This window comes from Natrix helvetica (assembly GCF_964273705.1).
Source record: "Natrix helvetica genome assembly, chromosome: 14".
Taxonomy (NCBI): Eukaryota; Metazoa; Chordata; class Lepidosauria; order Squamata; family Natricidae; genus Natrix; species Natrix helvetica.
In genome coordinates this window covers 8,223,569-8,241,997 of record NC_138564.1, presented here as the reverse complement: position 1 = coordinate 8,241,997, position 18,429 = coordinate 8,223,569, and the positions used below count along the sequence as shown (strand labels likewise).

General features: G+C 44.9%; 1 protein-coding gene across 2 annotated transcripts in view; it reads right to left on the bottom strand.

Annotated features, from left to right (window-relative positions):
- Nucleotides 1-18,429, bottom strand: part of PPIL2 (peptidylprolyl isomerase like 2) — a 36,393-nt gene that overhangs the window by 16,302 nt on the left and 1,662 nt on the right. For both annotated transcript variants that reach the window (XR_014176486.1, XM_081966926.1), the window contains exons 3-12: nucleotides 17,887-17,932; nucleotides 17,599-17,661; nucleotides 17,278-17,329; nucleotides 7,642-7,693; nucleotides 6,753-6,844; nucleotides 6,461-6,550; nucleotides 5,104-5,179; nucleotides 3,659-3,819; nucleotides 2,669-2,744; nucleotides 1,176-1,282 (exon numbers count right to left, since the gene is read on the bottom strand). Coding sequence is in view for 1 of the 2 variants with exons in the window: in XM_081966926.1 (XP_081823052.1) it covers nucleotides 1,176-1,282; nucleotides 2,669-2,744; nucleotides 3,659-3,819; nucleotides 5,104-5,179; nucleotides 6,461-6,550; nucleotides 6,753-6,844; nucleotides 7,642-7,693; nucleotides 17,278-17,329; nucleotides 17,599-17,661; nucleotides 17,887-17,932 (815 nt within the window). In the remaining variant the exon portion in view is untranslated. The remainder of the gene's footprint in view (nucleotides 1-1,175; nucleotides 1,283-2,668; nucleotides 2,745-3,658; nucleotides 3,820-5,103; nucleotides 5,180-6,460; nucleotides 6,551-6,752; nucleotides 6,845-7,641; nucleotides 7,694-17,277; nucleotides 17,330-17,598; nucleotides 17,662-17,886; nucleotides 17,933-18,429) is intronic.

The window sequence follows — 18,429 nt, the reverse complement described above, 5'->3', positions numbered from 1 at the left end:
ATAGAATGTAAAAAGAATAGAAATTAGAATAGAATAGAATTCTTTATTGGCCAAGTGTGATTGGACACACAAGGAATTTGTCTTTGGTGCAGATGCTGTCACTGTACATAAAAAGACAAGATACATTTGTCACGAATTGTAAGGTATAGCACTTAATGATAGTCATAGGGTACAAATAAGCAATCAAATCATACGAGGAAATAATCAATATAAATCGTAAGGATACAAGCAACAAAATTACAGTCATATCGTCATAGTGGTTCGAATGCAGAATTTGCAGGCTGACTCTGCGGCTGCCAGCAGTTCGATCCTGACCGGCTCAAGGTTGACTCAGCCTTCCGTCCTTCCGAGGTGGGTAAAATGAGGACCCAGATTGTTGGGGGCTGACTCTGTAAACCACTTAGAGGGGGCTGGAAAGCACTGTGAAGCGGCATATAAATCTAAGTGCTATTGCTATTGCTCTTCCTTTCCTCTCCTTACTCCCTCTCCCTTCTTTCCTTCCTTGTGGTTAGAAAGCAATATTGCAGGCTAACTCACTGCCCGCTGCCAGCAGTTCAATCCTGACCAGCTCAAGATTGACTCAGCCTTCCCGAGGTGGGTAAAATGAGGACCCAGATTGTTGGGCGCAATAGGCTGACTCTGTAAACCGCTTAGAGAGGGCTGTAAAGTGGTATAGCAATAGCACTTATATATCGCTTCACAGGTATATAAGTTTAAGGATTATTGCTATTGCTATTGCTATTGCTGTTCCTTCCTTCCTTCCTTCCTTCCTTCCTTCCTTCCTTCCTTCCTTCCTTCCTTCCTTCCTTCCATCCATCCATCCATCCATCCACCCATCGTTCCATCCACCCATCGTTCCATCCATCCATCCATCCATCCATCCATCCTGCACCCTGGTTAGAATGCAGTATTGCAAGCTAACTCTGCCCACTGCCAGCAGTTCAATCCTGACCGGCTCAAGGTTGACTCAGCCTTCCCTCCTTCGAGGTGGGTCAAATGAGGACCCAGATTGTCGGGGGTCAAGTGGATGACTCTGTCAACCGCTTAGAGAGGGCTGGAGAGCACCGTGAAGTGGCATATAAGTCTAAGGGATGTTGCTATTTATAGGACGATCCATCTTGAAGGACCCTTTGAAGACTTGGCCCCCAACCGTAACGAGCCGGCTAACTCCTTACCATGTCGCAGTGAAGCTCCAGGTTGAGGTCTCCTTTGTTAGTGTGCAGCCGGACGTAACCTTTCTTCTTGACAAATCGGTACCGTACCACGTCGTCATCAAAGGCAGCTGTTCACAGAAGTCACAGGGTCTCAAGTTATGCATTTGTGTTTATTTACGTTTCCGACTTCTAAACCATCCGCCTCCCCCCCTCTCTTAAGGCTGGTTTAATGGGTAGCACACCCTTTGCACTGAACTAAGAGTCTTGCCACTTAGCATCGGTATATCTACCGTTGTTTCCGCGAAAATAAGACAAGGTCTTATTTTCTTTTGACTCACCGATATAAGCGCTTGTGCCTTATTTTTGGGGAGGTCTTATTATTTTTGAGGCACAGGGGGCGGCGAGCGTGGTCACCTCACGGCTGCTGCTGTGTGGCAATATTTTTGGGGAGGGCTTATTTTAGTGCATGCGCTCTAAAGCCCGATTATTATGGGCTTATTATCCGGGGAAGTCTTATTTTCAGGGAAACAGGGTATTATTATTATTATTATTATTATTATTATTATTATTATTATTATTATTATTATTATTATTATTATTATTATTATTATTATTATTATTATTATTATTATTATTATTATTATTATTATTATTATTATTATTATTATTATTATTATTATTATTATAAAAATGGTTTATGAAGTTTACAAATCAGCCGGCTCCAAGATTGTAGAAGTTTCGGATTCATCTGATTTCAACCTTCCCAGAGTGCAAACTTGTGGAATTAAAAGTACAAAAAGGCAGATTTCAGAATTAACGTTAGGGAAAAACTGCTCAACATTGAGAGAAGCAATGTTTTCGGGGAGGGCTTATTTCAGGGCATGTGCTCAAAAGCCTGATTGGGCTTATTATCCGGGGAGGTCTTATTTTCGGGGAAAGAGGAAAGTTTAATGAAAAGAAGGATCAAGGGTGACATGATAGCAGTCTTCCAATATCTCAGGGGTTGCCCCAAAGAAGAGGGAGTCAAACTATTCTCCAAGGCACCTGAGGGCAGAACAAGAAGCAATGGGTGGAAACTAATCAAGGAGAGAAGCAACTTAGAACTGAGGAGGAATTTCCTGACAGTGAGAACAATTAATCAGTGGAACAGAAGTTGCCTCCAGAAGTTGTGAATGCCCCAACACTGGAAGTCTTTAAGAAGATGTTGCATAGTCATCTGTCTGAAACGGTATAGGGTTTCCTGCCTAGGCAGGGGGTTGGACTAGATGACCTCCAAGGTCCCTTCCAAATCTGTTATTCTATTCTGTTATTCTGATAGCAATATTGTAGTATTTGAAGGGCTGCCACAAGGAAGAGGGAGTCAAGCTATTCTCCAAAGCACCTGAAGGCAGGATAAGAAGCAATGGGTGGAAACTAATCAAGGAGAGAAGCAACCTGGAACTAAAGAGAACTTTCCTGACAGTGAGAACAATTTAATTAGAGGAACAAAAGCTGCCTCTGGACGTCCATTTTACCTGCTTCGTGGGTCGTCTCAGGCGCCATGGCTGTGGATGTGAACGAAGCGCTGACTCTACCAGTGGAATAGTGAGCCTGTCAAAACAACAACCGACGAGGACATCAGGGGGACAATATTTGCAGTACAGGTGTTCCTTGTGTCAGGCCTGCAGTCATTTTTGGGGGGGAGGGGGTGTCTTTGGCCTGCCACACTTTCTATTATTCTACTGTGCATTTTCTATTGTGGGAAAATGGGAGGGGGGATTGCATGGAGTTAGACGCTATGTGGTCAAAACAAAATTCTTTCTAGAAAACCAAGGTCATCCTTTGTCTCTGCACTTCTGCACCTGACCGAAACTGGATGGGAGGAATCTGTCTTCATGGCAGTGGGAGATTGGACCGTGGGATGGACTTGTGGTTATTTGTGACAGCCCCTCAAATATCGGAAGCAGCTGTTTTCAGGCCTTCTGTTTCCCAATGAGGCCAGGACTGTGGTGGCCAATTAGAAAAAAAGTCCCCATTAAATGACCGTTTTGTGCTAGGCCTAAAACCAGAAAGTGCCACCCTCTGCACGCCTCGTTTTTTGCAAAAAGAAAAAAAAAAAGGGGGGGGCATGCAGAGGCTTTGAGTGGCTTGTAGAGTGCTCCTGGGGACAGGAGGGGAGCAAAAACGGCCCATTGCTCGTTTTTCCCCTGCCCAGCAGCCCCCAGGATCACTCTACAAGCCTCCCAAAGTCTTTGCACGTCCATTTTTGTGGAGGGGGCGGGGTTTCGGATGCCAAAAATGCTGTATTCAGTGTATAAGACGCGCCCAGATTCTCGCCCTCTTTTTTGGGGGGAAGGTGCGTCTTATACTCCAAAATATACGGTAGGTTTTGAGTTCCATTGGGGTCGTAAGCGGAGGGCCGCTTGCATTGAAAAAGAGGGAAGGATGTGCGTATGCATCGTGGAAGAGGCTTCCAGGAGAGGCTGTCTGTGCGAAAAATGACAGCCAAGGACCGAGCAACTCACCGCGTTCAGCCTGTCCGTTTTCTTCTTCTCCGGCTCTTTCATGGTGGCTGCCAGAATGTTGTCCCCTTTGTATTCTTTGTATAACTCCGACAGAGTCTCTTTGGTCTCGATGTTGGCATTTTTCAGGTAATAGGAGGGGTCTGACCTGGCTTTTTCGTCATCTGCAAAAGATCGTGAACAGGTCAGCCGCGGCCTGGCTAAACTGGGGAAACTGGTGAGGGCCAGGCCGGTTTCTGGGCTCTGCTAAAGATGGAACAGGGCAGGGGTGAAATACGGGAGGGCCCTGAAGCTAATCAGCATCCAAAGCCGTGTTACTCAAATGTGGCAGCTTAAAGAGGCGGAGACTTCAACTCCCAGAATTCCCCAGCTAGCGTGGGTAGCTTAAAATGGGTAGATTAAACTCTCAGAATTCACCAGCCAGCGTGCTTTAAGATGGGTGGAATTCAACTCCCAGAATTCCTCAGCTAGCGTGTTTTAAGATGGGTGGAATTCAGCTCCCAGAATTCCCCAGTCAGAATTATTTAAGATGGGTGGAATTCAACTCCCAGAATTCCCCAGTCAGAATTATTTAAGATGGGTGGAATTCAGCTCCCAGAATTCCCCAGTCAGAATTATTTAAGATGGGTGGAATTCAACTCCCAGAATTCCCCAGTCAGAATTATTTAAGATGGGTGGAATTCAGCTCCCAGAATTCCCCAGTCAGAATTATTTAAGATGGGTGGAATTCAACTCCCAGAATTCCCCAGCTAGCGTGTTTTAAGATGGTCAGACTTCCAAAATTTTGTTATGGATTTCAAGCCCAAGAATTCTCAGCGGGCGAAACACTAATCTAAATGTCCCAAAGATGCTTTTTCAAGAGGCAACTAGATTTTCTGGTTTTTCCTTGGAGACATTTTCCTTCTCATCCACAAAGCTTCTTCAGCTGGGACTGGACGGTGGGGAAGGGAAGGATTTAATGCTCCTTCATACTTTATACTTCAAGGAGTATCAATCCTTCCATTCCCTACCATCCAGTCAGAGCTGAAGAAGCTTCTTGGATGAGAAGCAAAACGTCTTCAAAGAAGAAAAAAAACAGAAACAACCATAACCTGGATGGCTGAGACTCTCCGTAATCACTGATCTAAATGGTCAAAACCTCTTGTTTATTATGTTGTCCCGAGTTCTTATTTAAGAACTGAGTTATGGATGTAACTTGAGGACAAGCTGTACATGTCAAAGGATGTTTTGGGTTGAGTTGTTTTTTCCTGACTTGTTGTTGATGGGAGTATAATTACATTTAAGCTAAGAAAATGTGGTTTTCCCGGTGAAATGGAATATTGCGATCCATTTAACTAGTGTGGTAAGAAAGGTGGCCAAATGGAACAAAAGCTCTCGTCACAAACGTTTGGGGCCCAATTGCGGTCGTAAGTTGAGGACTACCTGCCTTTCTCCTCTGTTCTCCTTACCCGGGTCGGTGACTTTCAAATTGTTCTTCACGTGGAAAAAGCTGGAGACGTTAAATTTGTCCACGTTGGTGGGATCCTAGATGAAATAAATGGAAACAGATGATCAGTAGTTTTTGAGCACAATTCGGAGGGGAGGGGAGCATCTGATCCCTTTCACAATTTTATTTTGGGGTGGGGGGGGGGGGAGGAGAAGCCACCAGGGCAGATCGGATAAAAAGCTTTGTTTCGTTCTGGCACCGTCTCTTTGGAGAGTGATGAAATGTGAAGTGGACAGCTTCCAGAGCAGGTTTCCCCCCCCCCCTCCGCCGCTGCCGAATGCATAAATAAAAATCCAGCACAGTGGGCAAGGGATGAACGCCCCATGGCCAAAATCCAAAGGGAAAGCCGAGAGAATGGTCGAAGGGAGGAGGAGGAGGAGAAGACGTCAGTTGGCGCGCAAGTGGCAGAACGGGAGAGATGAATGTGGCATTGTGTCTTGAGATAAGAAAGCTTCTTCCAATAATATTCCATTGGCAGGCAAACTCGGCTTGAGAGAGAGAGAGAGAGAGACAGAGAGGGAAACTGACTGCCCCATCTCTCATTGAGTGACATAATTACGCCTTTCACTCAGCCCTGAAATTGTTTGCTCTCGCTGGTAAATAAATCTTTAGTTTTATGGCTGGCAGTAAAACCAAAGTCAAGAGGGGAGTAGGAGGGGGGAGGGGAGAAGAGACAGAGATGGAGGGAGGGAGGCAAAAGAGAGTGAGTGAGAGAAGTGAAAAGGAAGAGAGAGAGGAGAGGAGAGAGAGCAAAGAGAAGAGAGAGGACAAGGAAGAGATGAAAGACAGAGGAGAGAGGAGAAGAGAAAGAAAGAAGGAGAGAGAGGGGGAGGAAGAGAAAGAGAATGGGAAAGGGAGGGAGAAAGAAGGAGAGAGAGCAAAAAGATGAGAGAGGCGAAGAGAGAGAGGAGAAGAAAGAAGGAAGGAGGGGAAGGGAGAGAGAAGAGAGAGAGAATGGGAAAGAGAGGGAGACAGAAAGCAAAGAGAAGACAGGAGAAGAGGGAAGGGAAAGAGAGATAAGAGAAGAGAGAGAGAATGAGAAAAGGAGGGAGTGAGAAGGAAAGAGAGAGCAAAGAGGAGAGGAGAGAGGAGAAGAAAGAAGGAAGGGGGGGAAGGGAGAGAGAAGAGAGAGAATGGGAAAGGGAGGGAGAAGGAGAGAGAGAGCAAAGAGAAGAGAGAGGACGAGAGAGAGGGGAGAAGAAAGAAGGAAGGAGGGGAAGGGAGAGAGAAGAGAAGAGAGAGTGGGAAAGGAAGGGAAACTAAAGAAATTGGAAAGAGAATGCCAAGCCAAAAGCCATCTTATCCTCTTTGAGCCTTACCTGCAAGGTAATAATATCTGGCCTGGAAAACGGCTCATCGCTCAACAGATCTTTAAAGCTCTTGGTTTTTATATTCAGCTGCTCAACCGCCTTGCAAAAAGAAAGAAAGAAAGAAACAGGGAATCAATGGAGGGTCAAGAACCACTGTGTCATTTTTCTCCAGTTATCTTTTCAAACCCGAGATGAAACGTTAAGTGAGTGCGACTCATTTAGCAACTGCCTTGCTTAAGCAGTGGAAATGCTGGTCGTAAGGCGAGGACTAGGTGTGCACGTCAGCCGTGAAGGTGCTCACCTCAAAACCAAAGACGTTGCCGGTGGTCTTGATGGCCACGATGTGGGAGTTATTGGTGAAGACTGTGAAAAGCACCGGGCAGTGGTATTTCCCTAAGTGAAAAGAAGGAAAAGGAGAGAGAAATGAACCACGGACAGGACTAGAACTCACAGCTTCCCAGAGATTGGCCCAAGGCCACCCAGTTGGGTTTCATGCTTAAGACGAGACTAGAACTCACAGGCTCCTAGTGATTGGCCCAAAGTCACCCAATCGGCTTTCATGCCTAAGGCAGGATTAGAACTCACAGCCTCCTGGTGATTGGCTCTAGGTCACCCAGTCGGGTTTCATGCTTAAGGCGGGACTAGAACTCACAACTTCCTAGTGATTGGCCCAAGGTCACCCAGTCGGGTTTCATGCTTAAGGCGGGACTAGAGCTCACAGGCTCCTGGTGATTGGCTCTAGGTCACCCAGTCGGGTTTCATGCCTAAGTGGGACTAGAACTCACAGCCATTTAGCGATTGGCCCAAAGTCACCCAGTCAGGTTTCATGCCTAAGGCAGGACTAGAACTCACAGCCTCCTAGTGATTGGCTCTAAGCCACTCACTAGGAGGCTGCGATTCGCTTAACAACAGCGGCAGGAAAGGTTGCAAAATGGAGCAAAAACCCACTTCACAGCTATCTCGCTGTGCAACAGCAATTTTTAGGTGGTCGTAAGAACAGGACGACTTGAATTTCCATGATTGGAACGGGGGGGGGATGGGCCTCTCCCGGTTGGGAGATCTGATTTTACGGGGATGAATGACTCGTTGTGACAAAAAGCAGCAGAATCATCTGTTCCCAGGGTCCTCGAGGCCTCCGGGTGGTCTGTACCGTGGTCATATTCACTTTGTCACACATTGGGCCGACTCACCGTCTTGGTTTTTGGCAAAGTTCAGCTTGATGAGAGATTTGGCTTCCAGCTTCTGCGGAGACGAAGAGACACCCAAGTTAACCATCCATTTGCACAGCGCCTCATTTGGGAAATATTTACAGGGCAGTTTTCCACCCTAGATAAGGTCTGTGGTCATAAATACTCCTTTGAAAGACTGTTTGCCAGGTCTTGGATGAATGGGAATGAGAGGAATTCACATTCATTTAATAAAAGGGGTTTTGTCAGGACCGGGACTCTGCTGCGTGCTTTTTGGGGAAGCCGAGATCCGAACTCTACCAAATAAACTCTCTCCTAACTAGGGCAAGAGACGTGTCATTAATGGACTAAAAGTCAACCAGAGTCCAAAACTTCTCAGGGCATCGAACTGGATTCTGAAATAAGTTGTGCAAGCTTCCGGCAAACATTGCATAGCCAGCCCAGCTGATTAAAAGTGACAAGTGAAAGAACATTGTCTGCAGGAAAGACACAAAGCAAGCTGCGGCTGCAATGAAGCTGATTAACTCGATGCCGAAAAGAATCATTAGTTATTCTCTCCCTTTCTTCACTTCGGGCTTATTTAATTAGGCTGCCAATCCAAATGTTATTTTAATTTTTTTTAAATAAACATTCAACTCATTTTTGCAACGTTTCTACATCTTTAAATATCCGTTATTCTACTTTTATCCGTACACGTATACCTTTATATATCTATATCTATATATGTGTCCATTTTTACATATTTTTCATCGACTCCTATTAATTCCATACATCTTTTCCCCCCAATTTTTATTTTATTTTTCATTCTCTTGCATACCATTTTAAGTATACATTCACCGACAGTAATTGTTCTTCTTCTTTACATTTGTCATTCTTATACATTTGTTATTCCATTTAATAGGTTATAATATACAGTTTGGGTTGCTTAATTTACCATCCCTTCCATCTGTTGTAATAACACCTTATTTTCCCTTTCTTTTTTCCCTCCCTCCCTTCTCTACTTCCTTCCTTTCTCCTCCTTTCCCTTTTCTTCCCTTACCTTTCTCCTACTCTTCCCCTTCCTATTCTCTCTCCTTCTTTCTCCCCCTTCCACCCTCCTCTCCTTGCCTCTTTCTTCTTCCCTTCCCTCTCCTCTCCTCTTCCTATCCTCTCTCCTTCTTTCTCTCCCTTCCACCCTCCTCTCCTTTCCCTTCCTTCTTCCCTCCCTTCTCTACTTCCTTCCTCCTCTCCTTCTCCTTCCTTCTTCTCTTACCTCTCCCCTACTCTTCCTCTTCCCCTTCCTACCCTCTCCTTCTTTCTCTTTCTGCACTCTTTCTAGAGTCAATATTTCATATCTATATATATTTCATATCTATCAATCCTCTCTCTCTCTCTCTCGTATATATAAATATAATATATGTACTATATATATATATATATATATATATATATATATATATATATGCAATATACACATACATATTTATCATATCTATCAATCTATCTACCTTTCTATCATATCTATATCTCATATCTATCAATCATATATATTTAATATCTCTCTATATATATTATATACTGTATATGTGTGTGTATTGTATGCAATATATATACACATGCATACATATTTATCATATCAATCTATCTCTCTATCACATCTATCTCTATCTCATCTCTATCTATTTATCTGTATATATATATATATATATATATATATATATATATATATATATATATATACACACACGTATATGATCTCATATCTATCATATCTATCAATCATCTATATCTATCTATCTTCACCTATCTATTTCTATATTTCTATCTATCTATCTATCTATCTATCTATCTATCTTTCTATCTATCTATCTATCTATCTATCATCTATCTATCTATCTATCTATCTATCTATCTATCATCTATCTATCATCTATCTATCTATCTATCTATCTATCTATCTATCTATCTATCATCCATCTATCGTCTATCTATCTATCTATCTATCTATCTATCTATCTATCTATCTATCTATCACTATCTATCTATCACTATCTATCTATCATCTATCTATCTATCTATCTATCTATCTATCTATCTATCTATCTATCTATCTATCTATCTATCATCTATCTATCTTTAATTAGTCACCATCTGGCTTAATAGATATTCCAGCTTTCCATCTCAAGCAGAGATAGAAAACAACAGGGAGAATGCCAACAACAAGCCAAAGGACCCGAAGGCAGGAAATCAATAGCAAAAGAAAAAAAGAAAAGAAAATTATCAGCAGCAATGATTCAGCTGAGAGCTTGTTCGCAACAGCAGGGTCCCATATGGGATTGCTGTTCCATGCGGCCCTGTCACTCGCAGCCATCTGTAATAAAACAACAACAACACACACACACACACACACACACACACAAACCCTGTAGGGTAATTGTGGTGGCCAAGCCATCTTGGGCCCCACGGCTGCTGGTAGGATTCCAGGATGCTGCAGCTGAGAAACGGTGGGCACTGGCACGGCTTGGCTTGGCTTGGAAGGAGGAATGTTGCTGATGGAAACCCCAAGTTTTTCCAGCAGAAATTTGGCTGAAGAGGAACGGAGGACAGAGAAGGGTTTCGGAGGAATAGATTGCCGAGAATGGTCTGTGGAAGAGGTGGGTAGGTCAAAGGCGGCATCGTTCCCCCCATAACAACAATCCTGCAAAGTGGGTTGGGCTGAGAGAGAGAGAGAGAAACTAGCCTGAAATCACCCAGCCAGCTTTCCTACCTAGGTTGGAACTAGAACTCAGAGCCTCCTGGTGACTGGGCCAAAATCACCCAGCTGGCTTTCATGGCCAAGACAGGATTTGAATTCAGGGCCTCCTGCTTTCTAGACCAAATGAGTCCTGGAGCTACAGCTGTAATAGAGCTTGCCCTGTTACTGTTATAGGTCATGAAAATCATGAAGAGAATTATCCAAGTTACGAAAGAAAGAAAGAAAGAAAGAAAGAAAGAAAGGGAGGGAGGAAGGAAGGAAGGAAGGAGGGAAGGAGAAAGAAAAGATGAGAAAAGGAAGAAAAAGAAAGAAAGGTAAGAGAAGTATTAGAAAAGGAGAAATAAGAAAGAGGAGAAAGACAGAAAGGCAGACAGAAGGAGAAGAAAGGACAAGAAAGGGAAGAAAAAGAAAGAAGAGAAGAATTAGAAAAGGAGGAATTAGAAAGAGGAGAAAAAGACAGAAAGAGAAAAGAAAAAAGAGGAGACAGAAGGAAGGGAGAAGGAAGGAAGGAAGAGAAAGGAAGAGTGGGTAAGAGAGAGAAAGAGAAAGAAAGAAGAGGAAAGAAGGAAGGAAGAAACAGAAAGGAAGAGGAAAGAATGAGAAAAGGAAGAAAAAGGTAAGAGAAGAATGAGAAGAGGAGGAATAAGAAAGAGGAGAAAGACAGAAAGACAAAGAAAGAAGAAAGAAGCGACAGAAGGAAGAAAGGAAGAAGGAAGGAAGAGAAAGAAAGCAGAAAGGAGGAGGAAGGAGGGTGGGAGAGAGAAAAAGAGAGAGAAAAAAGAAAGAAGAGGAAGGAAGGAAGAGAAAGAAAAAAAACAAAGTAGGAGACAGAAGGAAGGAAGATAAAGAAAGAAGGAAGGAAAGAAGGAGAAAGGAGGGTGGGAGAGAGAGAGGGAAATAAAGAGAAAGAAGAAAGAAAAGAGAAAGAAAGACAGACACAGACAGACAGACAGACACCCTCCCTTTTATTTCTGGCAGCTCTCTTCCTGCCTCTGTGCCAAGCTCAATGCCCTGCCTGCCAGCTGAGCTCCTTTGGCAAAGTGACCTACTTTGCTGCAATCCCAAACAAGTCGGCCTTGCCAGCTGACATCGTCCTCTCTCTGCCAGGATCGAGGGCGGCTCCCTCCTTTCCCACCGCACACGAGCAGCCGTGGACTGTGTGGGTCACTGGGGCACTGGGGCAAACTCCAGATGAAAGGAAGCGAAAGGCGGAGTCGAATTGCCCTTCTGCTGCAGACAGGGAGCAGGACCGGGAGGGGGGGGGGGGGGTCGAAGGGCCACATTTTGCCGCCGCTTCTTTGCGACGCTGCCCGCTGTCTCTTTGATTTCCCCCCCCCCCCCCCCGTTGACTTTGCCTGTTGGAAACAGACTGGGGAGGTTGACAGATGGCGACCACGCAAACAGAGCTCCATGCGCAAGCGCCCTCTTGCTCAAGCGCCTCTTTCGCTCGCACATGTGGAGCTTCGCTTGCGTGCAAAGACACTTATCACTCACGCACGGGGCTCCGTTTACGCGAGCAGAGCTCCGTGCATGTGTGCGCTGCTCGCACAAATGAAGCTATTCGTGGACACACCTGACACTCATATGCCTGCCCTCCTGCGGCGGGCCAGGCTGCCCAGCTGGTAAGGTTGGAGACCCCTGGGTTTAAACCATGGTTTCCCATTTTCTGCAACTGGAAAAATTGGGTTATTGTGGCTCGCCAGCAGCCAGCGGATCTGGCACCAGATTCAGAAAGTGAGGAGGTTGGGAAGGAAGATGGGCCAGTCCTGGAGTCTGGGGAAGGCTCTGATGAGGGCTCTGTGTCGGAGGCAGAGAGAGGGCCAGGGCCGTCTGACAGTTATCAGCTGCCTTCAGAGTCAGACATCAGTGAGGCAGAAGAACAGCTGGAGCCTGTTCCCAGTGTGTGCATGCACAGAGTTGCCAGACGAAGGGAAGAGCTAAAGAACAGGGGTCAACTTGGGAGTAAGGCCACAGGAGGACGATGAATGGCCCCTCCCAGAGGAAATAAAAGAGGAGCGAAAGGGGAGGGGAGTTTGCAGGAGACCATTAGTTCGCTTAATGGGTTCGTGACTCTCCGAGACTCCTGGCCAAGTTCTGCAGATATCAGCCTGGCAGCTCTCCAAGCCAGAGAAGGTCTGTGACTGTAAATCCTCCCTCGAAAGACTTTGCTGGATGTGAACGAGCAGAATTCACAGTCAATTAATTTAAAAAGTTTTTTGTTGGGACCAGGCTCTTGGGAAGACTGGGTAAGAATATTGAGTGGCAAGGAGAAAGATACGAAGGTTTTTTTGGGGTGGGGGGGAACTGCCTTGGTTTTTTTTTTTCATCAGAGTAGTTGGCAAAATGTTTTAGTTCTAGTTTATTTTTTATTAGGAAGTCCTTGGATGTCTTTTGAGCTCCCCCGAGGGAATTGTTTCTGCCTACAGGGAAAAACCTGGAAATACGATACCGGTTGAATTTATATGCATCACGTCTGGATTTGAGGAAAAGTTGAAGGCATGGAGAATTTCTTTCTTAAAGATACACTTGAAAAGAGTGAAGTGAAAATATCTAGAAGAGTAAGACAATGAACGGTCCCTCCCGGAGGGAATAAAAGCGGAGCGAAAGGGGAGTGGAGTTTGCAGGAGGCCATTAGTTCATTCCTGCATTCTTGCCAAGTATTGCGGCGGCTGAAAGATCTCGGCCTGGCCACTCTCCAAGCCTGAAAAAGGTCGGTAATTGGGAACTCTCTTGAAAGACTTTGAGAGAGGAAAGACTTTGCTGGAGAGGGATTCACTGTCAATTAAATAAAAGGGGTTTTTCGGGACGAGGACTCGGCTTCGTGCTGCTGAGGAAGCCTCGGTCAGAACACGGACGAGAAGATACGGATGTGTGTCTGGAATCGAGTTTTTCCAAAATCTATTTTGGAGAAAAAGACCCCCCAAAAGGTAGCTAAAAATAAAAAATTTGCTGACAAAATTAGAGTCCCTCCGGGCAGTTCCTGCTGGTCAGCTTTCCAATTCGCCAACTGGGTCGTGCGTTCTACACGTAGCCGATTGAGCTGGAGAGATAGGATTTGCACTAACAATCACACAGGCCCTTTACAACTGCAAATCCCCGCTCCCTCCAAACAGCTGACCCATGCACAACTATTTCACTAGGAAGAAGCGTCTAGAATGTTGTTGGAGCCTGAGGTTTTTAACTTCTGCTCGCTGAAAAGGCGACGTCCAGCTGGAAGAAGGGAAATCAGGGGGCCGAGTCCACACACAGGCAGTGCTAAGCCACGGTTAGGGTAGCCCAGCTGGGAATTAGCATCCCGAAATATCTGGGACGGTGCTGGGGAAGGCAAAACCTAGTTGGAAATCCGAAATATTAAGACAACGCCAGGGAGGGTCAGATTTTAAAGTCGTGAGGCAGAATGCTACTATTTGGACATGGAACAAGGAGAGAAATAGCAATGTCACGTAGACTTATATGCTGCTTCACAATGCTTGAGAGCCCTCTCTAAGCGGTTTACAGCCCCCGACAATCTGGGTCCTTGCTTCACTCATCTTGGAAGGGTGGAAGGCTGAGTCAAACTTGAGCCGGTCAGGATCGAACTCTTGACAGTTGGCAGAATTAGCCTGCCATGCTGCATTCTAACCCCTGTGCCACCACGGAAGGAAAGGAAAGGCACTACCAAAAATACTTATGTACTGCTTCACAATGCTTTTACAGCCCTCTCTAAGCGGTTTACAGAGTCAGCCTCTTGTCCCCCAACAATCTGGTCCCTTATTTTAGCCACCTCGGAAGGATGGAAGGCTGAGTCCACCTTGAGCCTGTTGAGAATCGAACTGCTGGCACTGGGTAGAGTTAGCCTACAATACTGCATTCTGACCATTATGGGAAGGAAGGAAGGAAGGAAGGAAGGAAGGAAGGAAGGAAGGAAGGAAGGAAGGAAGGAAGGAAGGAAGGAAGGAAGGAAGGAAGGAAGGGTCAACCTTGAGCCTGGTGAGATTCGATCTGCCAAACTGCGGGCAGCTGGTGATCAGCAGAAGTAGCCTGCAGTACTGCACTCTAACCACTGCGCCAGCATCCCTGTGGTCACGCAATCAAAATGCAGCTGCTTGGCAACATATGAATGACGGTGACAATGTCCCACGATCCACTTTCGCGACCTTCTGACAAGCCAAGTTCATGGGCAAACTGGATTTACTTAGCAACTGTTACTAACTTGAAACACCTGCAGGGATTCACTTAACAACTGTGGCAAGGAAGGTCACAATACGGGATAAAGCTCACTTTAACAACTGCCTTGCTTAGCAACGCAAATCTGTGGTCAAAAGTTGAGCGGGTCGTGCGCGGGTGCGCAGAGGGGCAGGGGAAAGCACAGGGGTGTGCGGTGCGCCTCTCCTCCCCCATGTCCCATTTTTGGTTCCAGGAGGCTTCAGGGAGCCCTGCTAGGTCCAAAAGGGGGCGCGGGAGCCATGCACGCATGCCTGGGGGGAAGCGCAGGGGGTTGCGCACTCATGCTCGGGTGGGGGCCAGGGTGTCATGCGTGCATTGCATTATGGTTATGGGCACGTGCGCGAATGCTTCTGGCACAGGACAACAGAGAGGTGAGCCATCACTGCTCTAGAGCTAAAACCACAAAACGTTTTGGTTCCAGGTTAATTTAGGGATACTTCTACGCCCTCCGCGCAGATCTTCCCAGAAAAATCTCCAGGAAATCAGCAGTCGTGCACCTGACAATCTCCAAATACACAGCCACGAAGAACAGGGGGGGGGGGGGGGGGGAGAAGCACAGAAGAGGTAAAGAGACGATCTTCCCTGGAATGGATTTGCTGCAAATTTAGAGATCTGGACAAAGCTTTTCAGGCTTTCAAACGATCTGACTGCCCCCTCGTGTTTAAAGCCCAAATAACAACTCCGTGTGTTCTACAATCGCAGACCCAGGTTTGACACCTTTTTTGGGGTGGCTAATACTGTCAGGACCGCCAGGTTCGGCTTGGCGCCTCGCAGGCCCCCTGCCATCAAAGTCTAGAGAGAGAAGGGGGAGGGATATGAAAGAGGATTCCTAGAATGTGACTGTTGATACCATTGGTACTGAATTGAGTCTGCTCAGATGCTGAAATGTACCACGTAAGATAAGCGGAGAGTGTGGAAGGGACGAGGGGAAGAGGACAGGAGGGGAAGAGAGGAGGGGATAGGAGAGAGAGGGAAGCAGAGGTGAGGAAAAGAGTAGAAGGAGTGGAAAGAGGAGAGAGGAGAAGGGGAGAGGAAGGGGAAGTAAAGAAGAGAGGGATGGTAGAGGGAAGGAAGGAGGTAGGGTGGAGGAGAGAGGGAGAGGAGGGAGTGCTGCTGTGGAACAAGGTATAATATGGTGCATGGAAAGCAGAAGAGCAAAGGAGAGCTATTCTGGGTAGGTGGTGGGAAGAATTGTTTGTTTGTTTGTTTGTTTGTTTGTATTTATATGCCGCCCTTCTCCAAAAGGACTCAGGGCGGCATACAACATTAAAAAACATACATCCCAAAAGTTTAAAAAAAAAAATCCATATCCAAAAACAAACCGAATTGATTTTTGATCTGGCTTATCCTGAAGAACTGACATATTTGGGATGTGTTTCCTATTGCTTTACACAGCAAGTCCTTGACTTACAACAGTTCAGATAGTGACTGTTCAAAGTTACAATAACTCTGGGGGGAAAATGACTTTTTCAACACTTATGACCGTTGCAGCCTCTCCATAGGATCCAAATTCAGACTCTGGCCAACTGATTCATATTTACGACGGTTGCATCGTCCCAGGCTCCTGCCCTCCACTCTTGCAACCTTCTAACAAGCAAAGTCAATGGGGAAGTTAATAATTTAACACCTCCAGTGTTTCCAACAAATTGTTGGAAATGGGATCATGAATCGGGCACCTACTACCATATGTGGCGGTTGGGCAAAAAAGCCAAAAAAATATTGGCGGAAAATTCAAAGGTGGCTGATAGAGCTAACCGAAGAGGAAATAGAATTTAAACCAGAACTATTTCTTCGGGGAATTATAAATTATAAATATAACAAGGGGGCAATCTACTTAACAATACATATTATAACGGCAGCAAGAATGGTCTTTTCCCAAAACTAGAAAAACAGGGAAATTCCACAAGAAGAGGAAGTGGTTAGGAAAATTCCAACTAATACTCTAATTTCTAATTTCTTTTTTAACTTTTGTAATATGTGTGTTTTTTTTTAATGTTGTACGCTGCCCTGAGTCCTTTGGGAGAAGGGCGGCGTATAAATCCAATAAACAAACAAACCAACAAACAAATTCTGACTTGCGCTGAAATGGATAGACTGACGTGGGAACTGAAGAATAAAGACGAAACAGAATATTACAAAATCTGGGATAAATTTTTTCTGGGAACAGAAAAGAGGGACCCAAAGTAAGTAATAATTAGGATTTGCAGAATGGAAAATTAGAATTATGTATGTAATTATAACAGAGTGAAAATGTATACGACAAGACCAAAGTAACCTGGATGGAAGTAAGATGCCTTTATATTTGTAAATACCGAACACACCAAACGTAAATAAGCAGGGGGGTTGTGATATTTAACTTTCTAATTTAGTATGTATGGCAAAGATATTGCCAGAACGGTTACACTGTGTCCAATGTTTTATTGTGTGTTTAATAAAGAACTTACAAAAAAAAACCACCTCCAGTGGTTCACTTAACTGTAGCAAGAGAGGTAATAAAATGGGACAAAAACTCACTTCACAGATGCCTCAATAACCAGAAATGTTGGGCTTAATCGTGGTCGTAAATCGAGGACTACTGGTACATATGCCAACTTGAGTTTCGCACCTGCTTTTTTTCAAGCTCTCATATTTTCAGTTTGTAATATCTGTGGTGGGGGACTAGTATGGAACTCAACGTTTTAAAATCCAGCAATACTTACCTCCCCTGTGATTGGATTGGTTCCATACTTCTTTATCCATGGAACAATATTCCTAAAGCAAGACAAGACGCAGCTTCAGAACGGCTTGGACATTGGTTTCTACATTTAGGTACATTTTGGGTAAAATAAAAGAACCCGTTCTAACCTAGGCTTCACCAAATCACGAAGCAGGCTCCTTGTCCCAACAAAACCCCTTTTTACAAAGCTGATGTGAATTCCTCTCATTCACATCCAGCAAAGTTCCGGGAAACAGTCTTTCCAGGGGGAACTTTACAACCACAGACGGGATGAATAGATAGATAAACTGGAATAAAAACTTACAGCAAGTCAAAAATGATCCCATCTGGTGTGCAAACTGGATATTCGAATGGTTGCAAAGACAAGCTAGGATGGAGAAGAAAAGAATTTTATTTTAGTATTTTAAAAAAAGCACAATGAAGGTATTTGGGATAACATTAGGCCAACACACAAAGGTGAATGACCAAAGCCATCCATATAAATTGATTCCAACTTTTTTTAAAAAGCGATTTTCAAGATTCCCATTAAAAGCATGAAGGAAGGAAGGAACATTTATGATTTTTATGACTCTACGATTTCTTTCAAACTTACCTACAATGATCAAAAGGCAGGCGCCGAAAGTTGGACTGTGGAATTTCTATTCAAAGAAAAAAAATATGTCTCACACATTCAGCATATTCATCTTTGCATGAATACCCTATGAATATGTTGTAATTAAGTGACTTTGGCCAATCTCTCGTTTAGTGCAGCCTATCTTACAACATTTTCCCACTTGCAATGGATGGCTGTGAAATTTGGACCCTAAGAAAGGCTGAGTGCCAAAGAATGGAGGCCTTTGAACTCTGGTGCTGGAGAAGACTCACGCGAGTCCCTTGGACTGACCAACCGGTCAGTCCTAGAGGAGATCAACCCTGACTGCTCTTTAGAAGGCCAGATGCTGAAGAGGAAACTCAAATCCCTTGGCCACCTAATGCGAAAGAAGGAAGCCAAAGAGTGGAGGCCTTTGAACTCTGGTGCTGGAGAAGACTCCTGCAAGTCCCTTGGACTGCAAGGCGATCCAACCAGTCAGTCCTAGAGATCAACCCTGATTGCTCTTTAGATGGCCAGATGCTAAAGAGGAAACTCAAATCCCTT